The sequence below is a fragment of the Podarcis gaigeae genome (assembly GCF_964106915.1).
Source record: "Podarcis gaigeae genome assembly, chromosome: 3".
Classification (NCBI taxonomy): domain Eukaryota; kingdom Metazoa; phylum Chordata; class Lepidosauria; order Squamata; family Lacertidae; genus Podarcis; species Podarcis gaigeae.
This window is the reverse complement of record NC_139680.1, coordinates 69617758-69634827: the sequence shown is the minus strand read 5'-3', so window position 1 is coordinate 69634827 and position 17070 is coordinate 69617758. Positions and strand designations below refer to the sequence as shown.

At 39.4% G+C, this 17070-nt stretch overlaps 2 protein-coding genes across 10 annotated transcripts in view; both read right to left on the bottom strand.

Annotated features, from left to right (window-relative positions):
• Window positions 1-17070, bottom strand: part of ACAT2 (acetyl-CoA acetyltransferase 2) — an 833137-nt gene that overhangs the window by 384926 nt on the left and 431141 nt on the right. The window lies entirely within an intron of this gene.
• MAP3K4 (mitogen-activated protein kinase kinase kinase 4) overlaps window positions 1-17070 on the bottom strand; it is a 73020-nt gene that overhangs the window by 19013 nt on the left and 36937 nt on the right. For all 9 annotated transcript variants that reach the window (XM_083732032.1, XM_083732028.1, XM_083732031.1 and 6 more), the window contains exons 3-13: window positions 13232-14607; window positions 8716-8958; window positions 7594-7740; window positions 7063-7220; window positions 6448-6564; window positions 5998-6097; window positions 5814-5897; window positions 4749-5015; window positions 3328-3477; window positions 2122-2283; window positions 983-1116 (exon numbers count right to left, since the gene is read on the bottom strand). In XM_083732032.1, coding sequence (XP_083588158.1) covers window positions 983-1116; window positions 2122-2283; window positions 3328-3477; window positions 4749-5015; window positions 5814-5897; window positions 5998-6097; window positions 6448-6564; window positions 7063-7220; window positions 7594-7740; window positions 8716-8958; window positions 13232-14602 — 2933 coding nt within the window. In that variant the 5' untranslated portion in view covers window positions 14603-14607. The remainder of the gene's footprint in view (window positions 1-982; window positions 1117-2121; window positions 2284-3327; window positions 3478-4748; window positions 5016-5813; window positions 5898-5997; window positions 6098-6447; window positions 6565-7062; window positions 7221-7593; window positions 7741-8715; window positions 8959-13231; window positions 14608-17070) is intronic.

The window sequence follows — 17070 nt, the reverse complement described above, 5'->3', positions numbered from 1 at the left end:
TTATATAAGCAGCTCTATTTATTTAGAGAAAAACAACCTCTGTTGCCATGCTACACAAAAATATTGCCTTTCCAAACACTATGCAAATCTAAAACAATGCCTACTCAAGACTCTGTTCCCTGAAGCTATGTTTTTATGGCTATGCAAGGGAAAGAACACTGCAATCCCAACACCCTTAAGATGGGTTTCAACACAGCACTAAGTGGGACATGTATTCATGGAACAAGGTCCATTGGCACAACAGGACTTCCCCCCTCCTCCATGTGCCTCCTAAACCTATTTTTGGGGTTTCCAAAACCTTCCAGAGCAGATTTAGGGGGCATGGGGGGAGGGGGGAGGGGGAAGTCTACTGACTCCTGATCTAGATGACAACCCAGTTTCCCCGCAGACATTTAGTATGTCCACAATGCAAAGTTTCGCCAAACTCTGCAACATCTCCAGTCATAACAATTATCTTTTCAAATTAGTGACAACAAAGGAAATAATGGAAGTGTATGCTATGTAGAAAAGGATGTACACCTAGTAAGGACAGCCAAAATGCTTGGGAACCCACAATTAACCGTAACCAAATTGCCATGACTTTCAGGTCCTTAGTGAATTATAAGAGAATCCTTGGAGGTTGAGTGCAGCTCTTGATGCAGGCAATGTGCAGAGGATTATATTCTAAGTCATCCTGATTATTTACTATAGCATGCATTTCCCATATTGTAATTTTAAAAATCAAGTCTAATTAAACTGTGTAACAAACCTTAATTCTAGCCTTGTTTTCTAATCATGAGAGTCACATTTATCTGAAAACTCTTAAATGACTGGTGCCTTGGATTACCTCAAATATCTTATTCTTGTACCCATGTTGTGGTATTTAGCATTAATATAATCTTCAAAGTAATCAAGGCAGCAACCTTGCTCTTTGTTTAAAAATTACAAGTTCCCATAAAACAGAAAGAAGGAAAATCGAAAATAGTTATTTCTCAATCATTACCTTGGTCTAGTACCTCGGCCACTCTCACACTTAGTAAGGACATAATTCATCCACTTTCTTGCAAAACTGATATACTGGTCTCCAATTTTCTGTCTGAATACCCCAGACATCAGACGGATGGCTTCTTTGTGGTACTGCAATATATTAAAATCACCTGTCAAGGCTTTGAAATAAATATTGCCATTTTCAACTGCTACAACAATGTTTCTTAAACTTCAAAATTCTGCATCCGGATTTACAAATTTTCCAATAATCAAACTCAAAATTAATAATAGGTACAACATAAACACACTGTAGGTGGTATCCAACCAAGTAGTTCATTAACACAAGGACTTCTGGCTGTGCAATGGATGTTCCCCTCCCTTTGTGTTCCCCCATCTCCCCTAAATCTTGTTGACGGAGAGAGGAGAGAGAGGGGAGATCCACTGTGCAAATGGAAATCATTGTGCAAATGGAACTACTTTGTTAAGATACCACCCTGTGAAAAAAGCAAGAGAATAGCATGGTATGTCTCTAACACCTTGCATACAAACTTGCTGATAACCAATGCAATACAAAACTGCAGTTACGCATAAATAAAAAGGCTGTTGGGTTAAAACTCCCTGGAGCCTTTCATATATAAGAAAAGGAAACCTAGTAGGGAACACTGCTATTTAGCAGCAGCCCTTGACAAAAGGAGAAGAGCTGTGATGGGTCTAATCTTGACCTGAGCAAATTGTCTTCTTCTATTTTCTTATGTGCTGTGCTTGCTACACAGCCTCCAATGTTTCATAACTTTCAAACAAAACAAGCATTCTTATAATGGGAAATATATATTGTTTTTATTTTTCTGTGCATTTTTGTTCTTTTGCATAAAATGTCAAGCGGAGGAGTGCTATTGCACTCATGTCTTGCTTGTGGACTTCTCATCTGGTTGGCCCCTGTAAGAATGGAATACTAGGCTAGACAAACCCTTAGGTCTGATTCTAAACATTCTGCTACTATTAGCTACACAACGCTATTTCTCCGAAGTGAAAAGTGATTACCCAATCAAAAGGCTGCTTAAAAAAACATGACCCATTTAAAAATTCATTTCGAAGAAACAAAATTAAAGCCTTCCACTTGGGAAAAAATAGGCAAAACTTTTCTCTTGAACCAACCTCAAAACCAAAGTTGTAACACTGAATCATGGCTTCCCGATAATATTGCTGCAGGGTGGCAGATTCCGATTCATCAACCTCAGCATCAAATTCAGATGTGAACATGCGATCAACTCTGTCAATCGCACTGCTTATCTTATTGCAAAGCTGTAATGCATCACTCTGGAAAACAGGAAAAATATTTGCTGAAGTATTATTTGTGTATTTAATATTTGTATTCTGCTTTTCAAATAGCAAATGCTGGGCTCAAAGAGTCTCACAGCAATCACAATAGCATTTAAAAACAACAAACATTGCAATATCTATAATATCATATACAACAGCATATAAAGCAAACAACAAATTCATCAAAACCATTAACTCACAGTTAATTGATACTTCTTAATCATGTAATACATGGTTCTACAGGAACTTTATGATAATACTCAATGGCTACTTCTCGCTATATCATGGGGTACCTTAGGCTGCAATCCTATACCTATATACCTGGCAGTAAGTCCCTCTGAACTCAGTGGTACTTGCATCAGAGTAGACATATATAGGATTGCACTGTTAAAAAAATAAAATGTGATTTTTAAGCAAGAGCCAACTTCATCAAAAGTGTGATTAAGATTCTTCAAGTGCATATACCCAACCACTATTTGTGTGCATGCAAGATTCCACACCCAGTTTCCTATACACAGATTGCAATGGCCAGCTTCCAAGAATTTGCTGGTTAACCCCTAGAAATCTGGAACACTGGACCAAACATTGATAAGTGACTTTGGTAACCACAGCAGTAAACCAGAAATTAATGGACATGAGTATCTTAGATCCATTAATTTCAATGGATCTACTCTGAGTAGAAGTCAGGGGGATAAAACTGGTGATTTGTAAATAGTAAAGCCTTACAAGAGAAAGGTTTTCCCAAGCACAGCATTTTACTGTTTTCCTAAAGCACAATATAAAGTTTCTTACTTACTATTCAAATCTGTTTGGAAGCTATGTCTCATGTGTCAGTGCATAAACATACAACTTCCCAATCTGTATATATAATTCATTCAGCTTGCTGTATAAATTACTTCCAACTTACAAAACTCAATGGCAATCTTTTTCTGATCACTTGCATTTAAAGTAGACCTCGGCCGCCTCTTTAGAGATTTTGTAATTATAAGCGACCGAGAATGCTTAACAATCCAGAGGAATATAAACCAGAAAGATGTGTACCTTCAGCTGCTGCAAAGCTTTGGCGATGACTGGCTGGCTGGATGTTTGCTCCTGATGTAAAGAGATGAGCCCTTCAAGAAACTGTTGGACAGCTTTTCTCTGGTTCACAAGATGAACAGGCTGCATGACTACAAGGAGGAGGTTGTCAACCTAAGAATACAAGGTTAATTTATGGTATTGCTGAAAACAGGTTCCCAAAGTTATAACCGTGAATTCGATTACAGCTATTCTGAAATTTAAAATACTTAACTGACATGTTTTAAATGGTACTATTTTTCTTCCCACAAAATTGCTAATTTTATGAAAAATGTCTCCAGTTGTACTACTGGATTTTCCAAGGCTGTTCCTTCAACGTTCATTGTGACGAATTTAGAGACAGTTATATATTGATAAACATATTTTGGTGCATTGTCTGCCTCCCTCTATGCACCAGAGGCTGCTAGGTGAGGGATGAGAGCAGCTCCAGTTGTATGCGCAGCTGTGGTGCAAGTTGGGGAATGAAGTCTGTGCAGAAGCACACTTCAGCAAATGTGTTGCTGAGTGGTGGGAGCAAGAGAGCTCCATGCACTTCTTGTTGCTAGAATAAAAACTTTATATGCTCACTATATACATTAGTTTCATACTTCTAAAGTGAAGAAAGCCGTTTGATTTCTCCAATATGTCAACCGGTGCAAGAACTTATTAATATTATAACAATGGTACATTTTCTACTAACATCCTGTAGCTTCAAACATTGTTTCTTATTTATTTTATAAAATTTATACAAGGCTTGATTGTAGAGTTTGGATTTGATATCCCACTTTATCACTACCCAAAGGAGTCTCAAAGCGGCTAACATTCTCCTTTCCCTTCCTCCCCCACAACAAACACTCTGTGAGGTGAGTGGGGCTGAGAGACTTCAGAGAAGTGTGACTGGTCCAAGGTCACCCAGCAGCTGCATGTGGAGGAGCGGAGACGCGAACCCGGTTCCCCAGATTACGAATCTACCGCTCTTAACCACCACACCACACTGGCTCAAAGAAGAAACCTCAAGGCGGTTTTACAAAAAGGTAGAATAATAAAAAGCAATATACAGTTAGGTACTACGGCAAGCTGTTCAGAAAAGAATTGCTTTATTCAGCAAAGCGCCATGCTCTGGATCACAACCCCAATCTGATCTAAGGCTATACTGACAATTTATCCTAGTCTCAAATCCATTAAAGACTGAAAAATACACACTTTTTTGCAACATGAGGATCATATGCAAACTAAACCCCTATGAAGAATGCAGAGGCCGAATTCTCAAGCACCTAAGATCCTACCCTAGTAGTATTTCCGATTTTCTTACGTGTGAGAAAAGCAGAGCATTTCTTAAATGTTGGGAGTACATAAATAACTATCATTTACCAAATCAGAAGAATACTAATACAGAAATTCTTTACCTGCATACTTCTCAATGTGTCAATTGTCTCCACCTGAGGGACAATTTTGACAGGCTGTCCTTCCCAAGTGCTCCAGCTGTCATCAGTGTCATCATCTTTGTCTCTGTACTTTGTCATAAGTAAAAATGGTTCGCTTGCAACCTCATCAGAGTCTTTTGAACAGTCCTTTCCTGCAGCTGTATTAAGTAGCTGCAGGATGATAGATTTCTCTCCTGAAAGGTTATCTGGCACAAAAATCTGCAAGTTTTCAAGTCCAGGGATCTGTACCTGAGGAACAAACCAATATGGTCCAAATTATTAACACCTAGAACCACAGAAAAATTTCACTCATTTTTCTCAGGGTGAAAGGATTTTCACAGATGCTAAGTGACTACCACCATTACGCACCTTTTCCATGGCTATTTGAACTGCATCCCTCCCCACAACCACCACCTAGTGCTTCTTTATCTCAGTTGTCTCCCCCATCACTGCACGATAATAGCCAGTGGGGATCACACAGTGAACAGGACTACAGAAAATTGACACTGAAGACATACAAAGTGGTGTTGCTCTTGCCCCAGGGTGTATTGACAACGCATGACTAGGCATCACACTGTCTTCCCATGTTTCATTACCCATCAACACGACACAGAAAGACAGGAACACCTCTCAGTTGCCTTGGCAACAATGGGACACATTCTGTGTCCTGGTGGGCTGCAAAAGAGGGCAGTGAGGTGATGCCTTTCCTTGCCACCCACCTCTGCCCCACAACGTATATCAGGGAGGTCAGGTGTTTTCCAAGTACACAGATGTATGTCCAAGGAACAGCATTCAGTCACCTGGGCCCCCACCTTCAGTGGTACACCCCAGACACAGGTTTACCCCCTCAGTGAGAAATTATTTATTAAGTGTATCTTATCCTTCCCTTCATCATATGATCCGAGTGCAGGTTACAATTCAGCAAAGTATGCCCCCACGAACTGGTCCTTTGGTAGCTAGACATGTCTAACTTTGGTAGTTGGACATGCATAAGATGCCACACACTGGAGATCATAATAATGCCTTTAAGCCCCAGGCTGATTTTACCTTCATGTACTGTTGTGCTTTCAGGGCACTGAGGAAGTCCCGCACAGAGGCAGAAAATGTGAACTCTGCTGCTATTTCAAGGTCCTAAGAATAAAATGACAAGTGTTTATCTAACTGTGCTGTTAAGAAGCCTATCAATGCAGCTGAATTGGGCACACTATGTAAAACTACTTTTTCTTTTTACCTTTCTTAATCTCTTGGCAAAGCCAAGAGCTTTGGATGCTCTCTCTCTGGCTTCATGGAACAGCTCTTTCAGTGCCCGGCTGGTCTCTATCACAGACCTCCTACAAATAATTTAACAGAATGCAGTTATTTCAACACATTGTCACACATGCATTCAAATGTGCTGAAGAAGAACACATAAAAAAGGCTAATCAAGAAGTCAGAAGGCAAATATGTACAAACAAGAAGCTAAAAATGAATCTGGTATTGAGAAGATGACACATCCTACACAAAAAGACAAAGTGTACAGTTAAGAAAACAAGGCAGAGAAATTATTTTCACACCCTTAACTGCAAGCATTATTAGGCTGAGCATACACAAACATGGGTTTCTGCTGCAATTTTAAAATAAATTCATGCTGCTTCTTTCATGCATATAAAGACATTCGTAACATGATATCTTATGGGAATACCTGATTTCATCTGAAGCTGCACTGTCATCAGCATTAGCCCAAAACTCATCACAGCTCTCTTGTAAGCCAGAGTCTAAAAAGATCCCTGTAGATTTAAGCAGCACTCCTGCAATGTCACTGAAACAAAATAAAAAAACAATTGTCACTCCCACAGACAATGCAGAAAGAGGCTTGTGCATCAAAACTTCCAAAGCATTCCAGGATTAGAATGCCATTGATATGAAAGTATTAAATAAAGTTTTTGTAAAATAAATGAAATGAACTGTTCCCCAGTCAGATACAGGTTTTTTTTTTGGGGGGGGGGACCTAATTAATTTTAAAATTGTTCAGATACACACTGCTTAATATTCAACTTTTACTAGCTTCTTAATAAGATCAACTCTACTGTTTGACAAAACAACAGAATTGGGAGACATGAAAGCAAGCTGCTTAAGCGAGCTGTAATCTTAGGAGATAGTTTTTTAAACAAACCTTAGAACTTTCTATCATGTACAATAATACTTTTAAATGGGAGTAGATTTACAATTAATAAAACTTTTTTTTTTAATCCCTGCTAATAAAACTTAAAATTTTGAGCAAAATGGACATGAGAATCACAATAATAATAATTTCTACCAGAACAATTTTCCAGCTTGAGCTTCACCTCCTCGTATATAAGGAGTGATTTCTTTGGTGAAATTCCATTCTTCCTCCAGGAGATTTTTTAAACTATGAGATGCTTGAGGTAACTGCTGTAGCATTTGGATCCAGCTTCGCATATAATCAAAGTAAACCTTGAAAAGGGAAGAACAGCAATTTAGGTCATATTGTTTCACCAGACTCCACAATGGAGACAGAGCCCACCTGTAATGTGATGGTGGCTTTGTGAAATGGAATATCGTCAGAATGTATTAGGAAGTAGGTGAGATGCCAAGGGAGATATGTAAAAATCAGCACCTCATCTCTGTTTTTGCTTCCAAAGAGCAAAGCTCAGGACCATCCAAGATAGGACCCCTGATTATATTGCACAACATAGTTAAAACAGAAACACAATTCCTGCACAACTAGAGAAACTAATGAAAATAAACTGACAACGGTGAGACAATTAAGAATCCGATAGAGAAGCCTACAGAAGTGACCCACTATAAAATAGGATTGCTTGCTTACCATTAACATCTTATGCAGGTCTTCCTCAAAAGAGTCAATGTTGCAGTTGTTCTTCTGTAAGTCATCTAACACCTCACGTAACATAAACTGATAATATTGCTTCATAAGCAGACCCCCTTTCAGGACCTCTTTACACTCTCTCACTAGCTGCAAGGAAACAGTCCATAAAAAGCAATAAATCATTCGGATGCTTAAAAAAGAGTTTCTCTTGAGATTTTAATCATAGATTTAATTTAGAGGTTTTAACAGATCATGTGGCCCTCTCTACACAACATAAAATCGCCAAGCAGCACAAGAGCTACGACAGTAGAGTAGGTGGGATTTCAGAGTTGAATTCTACAGACCATTAACTCTGCTAAGTGTTTTACAAACCTTTCTTCATTTACTATCACAATGAGCCTGTAACATGGAGCCACTTTTTACTCCAAGAAAGGCCTCAAATGGTAATGACCAGTGATGGTATCTGAACCCAGATCTCCACAGCTCAAATCCCACACACCTTTATAAAAAGTTTGCTTTATAACATTTCACAAAACTCTTTTTTTAATTTAAGAAACCGATAAAACTTCACATTTGCCTGCTACAATGCTAGAATTGTGGGGAAGGGAGGGGGCATGATAAACTTTTTACTGTATACTATAACCCAAGCCCCTGCAACAGAGTAGGGAATTAAAACCCATTAAATAAATATAGCTGATGGCTATGTATTTACCAAAGCTAAGGAATAAGTCAATTTAGTTGGCAAAGAAGCAGAGACAGAACCACATTTGCCCTCCACAGAATCCTCAGTAATTGTCGTCATTCTTACAAGAAAGAGAAATAGCAGCTTACAGTACTGCGCTTCCCTCTGAATTGTTCATCACTTTATTAAGAAATGTATATCCTGCTTCTCACCCTGAGTCTCAAAGCAGCTTACAAAAAATTGTAGGCTTTTGGGCGAGAAGAGGTATAAGATCTTACTGTAACTTTTGGTAAAGCAATTAGCAGAGAATTATTTGCAAAATGTTAGAATTGTACATAGAATATTGGCCTACGCATCCCTTCTGTGGAACAATGTAAGACTTATTGCTAAGGACTGTTAATAAAATAATAAGGACTGTTAATAAAACACTGTGGGCAAACCTGTTTAATACTCAAGAGAGATGGCTCCCCAGCAGGCTGCTGTTCCAACCTTAATTTGAGGCATTCATGGATAACATTGAGAAGGACTCGGCAAAGAACTAGGAATGCAGGCTCAAAAGATGGCAAATCCATAGACTTCAGCTCTTCCCGTGACACAGTACTGCACTTTTGATCTGAAGAAGGCGGAGAATTTGACAACTGCACGTAATCTGAACTTAAAATAGGATCTGGGTACTCTGAAAACTAACAAAAAAATAGATACTATGTAACAAACAACCTGAAACACTTCCCCCCCCCTTCAGTTTAATAACTTATCAGGTGTAAACCCCACCAAACATTGACTTTAAAACAACAACAATCTTGTTCAATCAAAGTATCAGGCTTTCCTTTCAGACCTGTAGAACTATAGTGGTAGATGTTGGTCACAAGCCAGGAGAAATCACACAATTAACTTTGCATGCCCAGCAGGGCGCTTGAGCTTTCTCAAATCAGCATCATGCCATGCTGCTTAGCAAGTCCACTTTTAAGTGAGTGGATTTCAAAAGCAGCTTGTGATGCAGCACAAGCATTGATATTCAAAGCAAAATATATCTGAAGTTCCATGAGGGCACCTCTAAAAAATCTGCATGGACGGGTTGGGATATTTTGTGATAGTTGCGTTTCTCTATGCCATACTGTAAACGTTAAAATGAGCATCATAATTCCAATCTGCAAACAGTCCTAGTGTTAAAACAATGTCTAAAACACTTGTGTTAAGTGATTGTACAGCACCAAATGCAATATAAAATGTTAATACGCTAAACAAATTGCTACCTACATCAATGTGTTAAAAAGCCATTTGCAACAAGTTTGTCCTTGAGCTACTAACTGTAAATTTAAATAAAAATTCCTTCCAGTAGCACCTTAAAGACCAACTAAGTCAGTTCTTGGTATGAGCTTTCGTGTGCATGCACACTTCTTCTTGGTATCTGAAGAAGTGTGCATGCACACGAAAGCTCATACCAAGAACTGACTTAGTTGGTCTTTAAGGTGCTACTGGAAGGAATTTTTTTTGTTTTGACTATGACAGACCAACACGGCTACCTATCTGTAACTGTAAATTTAAATGTTCATTTTATAAAAATGAGGTGCATTTTATAAAATTGCTCCTCCTTGGATTTTTAGGAAAAGGGAAACCCCTGTTAATGTACACATTTCCACTGATATCAGCATTTTAATTGCTTATTACTAAATGGGTTCATCCAAATTAAAAAATGTATAGCTGAGGAAGAAATAGTATGCAGTGAATGATTGAATGCACCTCTAAGTGTGACTGGTATTAAGTTTGTGTTCATAGCATCAGCATTATTATTATTATTATTATTATTATTATTATTATTATTATTATTACCACTACTACTACTGCTAGTAGTACTACTACATTACCGTCGTACCTCGGCTCCCGAACACCTTGGGAGTCTAACGTTTCGGCTCTCAAGCAATCAAAAACCGGAAGTGACTGTTCCAGTTTTCAAACGTTCTTTTGGAAGCCGCACATCTGATGGGGCTTCTGATTGTCTGTAGGAGCTTCCTGCAGCCAATCAGAAGCCACACTTTGGTTTTTGAACGTTTCAGAAGTCAAATGGACGTCCGGAACAGATTCTGTTCGATTTCCGAGGTATGACTGTACTACCTATTTTACGCCCAAGGCTATGAAACTAACATGGCAACAGCTCATGTAATAAATAAATGCTCATGTAACTAAACATTCATATAGTCATAGAATTGAAAGGGCAGAATGCTCAAAGTCTTTTTTTTTTTACTTTGCACATCATATTCCATATTATCACATATGAAATTACCATACTTAAGTAGTAAATAACTTTATCAGCATCTCTCTGGAATCAGAAATTTATAATTTTAAACAGACACAGTAAGCCAGTTACATGTAATTATACTAGCCCAAAAATTTAAACATATCAAAGCTGCATTCCTATATAAACTTACCTGGGAAGATGTCCCACTGAACTCAATGGACCTGACTTCTGAGTAGGCATGCATGGGATTGTACTGTAATTGTCTTAGTCTTCATAAATGCAACATCCAATTTGCTTTTCTTTATACTACCTCAGACACATTTCTGACATTTTGTGCATTTATTATTAGATGACTGCTTCTCATTATAGTATTATTTCAGAAAACAAAATATTTCAGGAAAGAACATGCTAAGAAATACACCATTGCCAAAATGTGAACTTCATCATTCTATATACTAAAATAGATTATTAATTTCTGCAGAGCAAAAAACAGTGCAAAAAGTCTACATCAGTATCTTCTAGAGCAGGGGTTGGTAACCTGTGGCTACCCATATACTGTTGGATTGCAACTCTCACCGTCCCTGACAATTGGCTATGATGGCTGGGATTGAAGGGAGTCCAACATCATCTTCTGGACAGCCACAGGTTAGCTGCCTTGTTCTAAAGAAAGATGTCTCCACAATAAAGAAAATTTACCTGGAGTAGACTTCAATATTAAACATCCCTTTACAATGGCTGGTTGTTAAAATTATTATTATTATTATTATTATTAATTATTATTATTATTATTATTACTCCAATCCTAGACTCCGAAGTGAGTTAATTTGGAAAATGGAACCAGTCAATGCCTCAATTCTTTTTTACACCTCACTGTTCACCATCATATTAGATGATGAGACCTTGTTAGATAGGTTTCTTAATATCCCATGAGGTTTCATTTCATAAGACTTAGGATTCTTTATAAAACAGCTGAAAGGTATGAACTCTATAAGCAATGATAATGCCATCACTGGGTAGTTAACACAACAGCGATGCTCATCTCTCCACATTCACATTTTAAAAATCTGTATTGTAGAAGAGCAGATTAGATAATGGGAAAAACTTTCTAGCAGCAATCATTTTGTTAATGGAAAAAACTGCACAGAAAAGTAGCAGAACCTTCTTTGGACAATTTGAGAAAGTAGCTATAGTAGATAATTATGATCTGCAAATCCAGTCTCAAGGCAAGGGTCGTCTTGATGTGCCTTCTAATTTTATTCTACACTGTGGTTATTCAAATTAAAAACGCAATTTGATATACAAAGCACAATAAGGCATCATACCCACATGTATATTTTCAATTCAATTCCCATACAAGGTTTACAGTATAAATTAATATGCTCAAACTCATATATTATAATAAAAGAAAATCCAGTATCTTTAAACCAGACTTTATCTTCTTCAGAACACACATTTGTCCTTGAGCAACCCCCCTCCAAATGCCATGATGACCACAGACATTCTGGTGTAATCTGAATGATACTTCAGTAGCCATGGAAGAGATTGAAAGAATGGGGATAGTAATGTGGAAGTGATTAAATGGGTTGCCACTCATACTTCATTTGTTGGTACAACCACAAAACTGAGAAGCTGCTATGCGCACCCACATGCATACCGTAACTCTCCCCTTCCTAACAATAATGCATGCACCCAATAATGTCCAGCACACTACAGTTACCTTGAAAAGAGTCTTTTATTAGCTAAAGAAGGCTTATTTCAGTGGAGGGAGGGGGAGGGACAAAGGAGGATGCCCATGGGTTTCATGATGTCAACCCATGAAAGAGTGTTGGACTAGAACCAGGGCAAGCCAAATTCAATTCTCCACTCAGGCATGAAAACCATGGCTTGGGGACATTGGGCTGGTCACTGTATCTCAGCCCACCTCAAAAAAAAACATTGAGGATGAATTTAGATGGGTAGGGGAACAAGTACACACAACACCCTGAGCTCCTTGGGCAAAGGGCAGAATATAAACCTAATAAAAAAGGAAATAAGTTATTAAGTTTCATTTCCATGCCAATCCGTATTCTGAAATTCAGAACTGAACAGATTCCAAGCATGCACTACATTTCACTTGGGCTCCAGCAAGGACTCCTATAAGAGCTTTATTTCCCTACACTTCACAAATACAGGAAAGTTTTCTATTTCATTTCTGTGGGGCTGGACCCCTAACTCTGCCATACATTAACCAGTACACAAAGCAATACGTTTTGAAAGTCTAGCCTTCATTTCTAGACTCTGCCCATGACTTTATGGGCAGTAAGTAACAACTATGATCCAAACAAGAAGGGAGGGAAGGAAACTGGACTGAAGATCCACCGATGGGAGAGCCAAGAAGAGAAGCCTTCCTCAGCCCTCTGTTCTTTAACAAAGCAGCTTCAAGGAGAGATTTCAGGGCTCAGCACCTCACGCAGCCAACATGGAGCCAGGGCACATGCAAACTTCCAAGGCCAACATGGGAGTTCCACATTGGGTTTTTATATACGATACTTCTCCATTAACACATTGCAGTGATTAAGATGACTCATTAACAAGGCATTGCATATCGCAAAACAACTATGTGTGTATTATACAGAAGAATCGTTTCCAAAGAGAAAATTGAAAAAAAGGAACAGTTTCCTGAAAATCTTTTAGCAGCGTGAACAACCGATTCCCACCCCCCCGTTCCTCCCAGAACCTACCTCCAACTGCTGATCGCTCTTTATCAATGCCATTCGGGCCCTTTGCAAGGAGCCGTGCATTAACTTGTGCAGTCTTAAAATGAGCTTTCGCAACCCCATTTGTTTCAGTGCTTTATCTACAAACGGTCTATAAATAGAGGTCAAACAGTGTCTGCTGCACCCCGTCTCACCGCTGCACTCCGAAACAGCCCAGCAGGTTGAGTCGTCCTCAGATTCAAGCCTGTCAAGCTTTCTTGACAAATGGTCCTGTGCCTGAAAGTCAAAATTTGGCTTATTGGCAAAATTATTCTGGATGGCTTGTCTGAGTTCCTCCACACTCTCCTGAGAGATTTGTTCTTCATCTTCACTTTCTTCTGTGCACGCCCCCGAGGTTCCCCTATCGTCCTCCTCCTCCTCATCCTCTGGATCGTTGTCCCTGAATGGACGAGGAGAAGGGATTTCAAACACTGGCCAGCCAATGTCAGAGAGATCCTTGATGCCCAAAACAGTTCCCATAATCCTCAGTTTCTGGTTTAAGTCTTTTGTAATGTTCAACCAGAGACAGAGCGCCTGCACCCTGTCCTGAAAATCCCTCGCAGCATACTTTTCGTAGTCACTTTGAAGGGCCTTCAGAGATGGATAAAGTGCTTCTACGTATTCTAGCAGCTCCATTATCCGCTTTACCTGTTCAAATGAGACCCGCTGGCGATAGAGATGCTCATGGTAGCTAGAGTACCCCATAGCATTAGCTCCATGAGCTGCTTTACACTGTCCTCCTGATGTACCATTAAGACTAGCGCCACTGCCTAGACAGGAGAGGTTCCCATAGTTCACTTTGAAAGTAAGGATTTCAACAATAATATCTGGGATGGCTTGGCGGGCTGTGTACAGATAGAAGTCTTGGTCGTTAATAGTCCGCCCCGCGTGCCAAGCTTGCAGTTCAAGCCAAATTAGTTCATTGGATCGGTTTAACTCAACAGCGGAAGTGCTCTCCTGCCCTTTCTGCTCTTTGTCCTTTTTCTTGGAAACTGAGGTAAGCTTTAACAAAAGCCGCAGGGTTTCAAAGAACTTTAAACGGTCCGCTGGGTAATCAGTACGAGAAGTCTGGCGTGTAGTTTTGGCTATAGGCACAGGTACAGATACGAGAGGCTTCGCATTGCTGCAGCCAAGGCTGAGGTAAGGCTTATTGAGATCAACATCTGGAATTGACTTTTTTGGCAAGGAGCCACCAACCGTGTCCAACATGAATGAGCACTGGACATTTTTCTTGTGATCCCTCTCAGTTGTCCTCAGGGTGGCTCGGATCTTTTCCCCCTGCTTATAGCTGTGCTCTTCAGTGTTCTCAATGGTTTTGGCGTTGTCTTTGTTGGACAGCTGGTTTGGCGAGCTCATCTTCTCTGAAAATTATAAGATAAAAAATTTTTGCACCAAAAGTAAAAAGTTTACTTTTTAAAAAACGCACTCATGCCCTGTTTTCTTTACTCCATTTGTATAATATTCCAGTTCTGTGATGTACTAAACACACATGACACATACTCTCAAAACTTCATATTCTGTTCATATTCATTAGACAATTACTTAAACAGTTCAGAACTCAATGTAACACAAGTGGTTTTAAAATACTGACCCCATATGTTTTCAAGTTCATTGTCATAAGCAATGTGGGTGTGGGTGTGGCTGGAATGTGGTTTGTTTGGTTGTTGTTGTTGTGTTGCTTTTGTTGTTTTTAAGGGATGGCATCCAATTTCGTTGCACTTGTGCAATGTTGCACTTGTGTAATGACAATAAAGAATCTATCTATCTATCTATTAAATCAGTGGCTATCCAACTGGTCTTTAACAACAGCCAGAGGTAAAGTGGCAGAATGTTATTTGTGGCTACAGGTATGGCAACAGCACAGTCATATCCCATGTAATTAAACACTGGTGCCTCAGGGGCTGCATTAAGAAGTTCTCACGGGCTGCATTTGCAAAACACTGATTTATTAAGTTCCAGTTACCATACAACCACTTGACAGCTAAAGATATGAAGAAAACTCTTGTCATGATTGTCAAGGTGCTTCATCTAGGTATCACAAATTATTTCTGGGGTTTCTTTGTTCCCAGGGCTCTTTCTAGGGGCTCAGTTTAAACCACAACCAACTCAAATATTCATACTTTCCTGAACAGTCATGACAGATTTAATAGTAATAACTGACAACCACAGAGAAAAATTCTGGAGCACATTTCACTCCCTGAAATCAAGGCAATGCTGAGTCACTTTGCAACTAAAGGCAGACATAATGATACTGTGGAGCTTTTAAAGTAATAGGTTTAGCTCTGAAACCATGCTAATGGAAACATTCTGTTGTACTAATTGTAATTATGAGAATTGACTTCTCATTATAATTATCTCTTTTGCTGCACATGGCAGTTGGAAATAGTGACTAAGAAGCAATTCTGGGAGCACAAGTCTAATGGAAGGGAGGAGGAGAATTTTTGCTCTCTCCCCCTACCCCCCCCCCCATCCAACCCTGCCCTAACAAGTTTCAAAAAAGAAAATGTTGCATAGAGAATGAGAGTTGTTTTTAGCAACCATTTTTGCACGCATGCAATAGGGGGATATAATTGTAATAGATCCATTGCCCTCTCACAGAAACTACCAGGCTCTGAGGGTTGGAGAAAACTGCTGTAGCAGTTTGCTCCATCTTTGAGTTCTATACTACTGGTATTGGGGAGGGGAGGTAAAGGTATAATGCTCTCGGGGGCGGGTGGAGGTTTCAGTGCAGTATATGTTCCCATCTCTACCACTTTTCTTCTACTTTCCAGCATCATGAATCTTCTGTACTTCAGGCATTGCTGGGGAAACTTCTGTGCTGCTCTTGCCATGAATCATAAATTACGTACTATACATGTTGTACCTGAACCACTAACCGCTTTAACAGAGGGTGGTGAACTCTCTCTTCCTGTTACATAAAATAAAAAGGAACTAAGTGATATATGTTCAACCTAGTTGGAGAGCAGGTTCAGCATAGTGGCTAAGAGAATGAGCTACAAATCAGAAGTCTCAAGTTCAAATCTTGACCTATTATGGGCTTGCCAGGTGGTCGTAGAAAGCCACTCTTTTCAGCCTCAGATCCCATTTATCTATATGGGGATAAAAAAAAAATTGACCTACTCTAATCTGTTGTGTTAGGACTGTGGAGTGTTCTAAACATTCTGCAGCACTTTATAAATGTTTACAAAGTGTTGGTGCTGACCTTTAAAGCCCTAAACAGCCTCGGTCCAGTATACCTGAAGGAGCGTCTCCACCCCCATCATTCTGCCCGGACGCTGAGGTCCAGCGCCGAGGGCCTTCTGGCGGTTCCCTCATTGCGAGAAGCGAAGCTACAGGGAACCAGACAGAGGGCCTTCTCGGTAGTGGCGCCCACCCTGTGGCGCCCTTCCAGCAGATGTCAAAGCGATAAACAACTACCTGACATTCAGAAGACATCTTAAGGCAGCCCTGTTCAGGGAAGTTTTTAACGTGTGATATTTTACTGTATTTTGGGGTTTTATGAAAGCCGCCCAGAGTGGCTGGGGAGGCCCAGCCAGATGGGTGGGGTATAAATAATATATTATATTATTATTATTATTAATTATTATTATTATTATTATTATTATTATTATTATTATTATTACAATTAGTATGATGACAATGAAACAGCAGCATAAACTAAATGGACTTCCTATATTCACAGAATGCAGCTATTTTACACAAAAAACGCTAACTAGCATGCTGTACTGTTTGCGAGCTACATTAGTATGAGCGGTAATGTGAGATTTGGGCAGAATCATTAATATCATCAGCACAGCACAGAAAAATAAATACCTGTCAATACT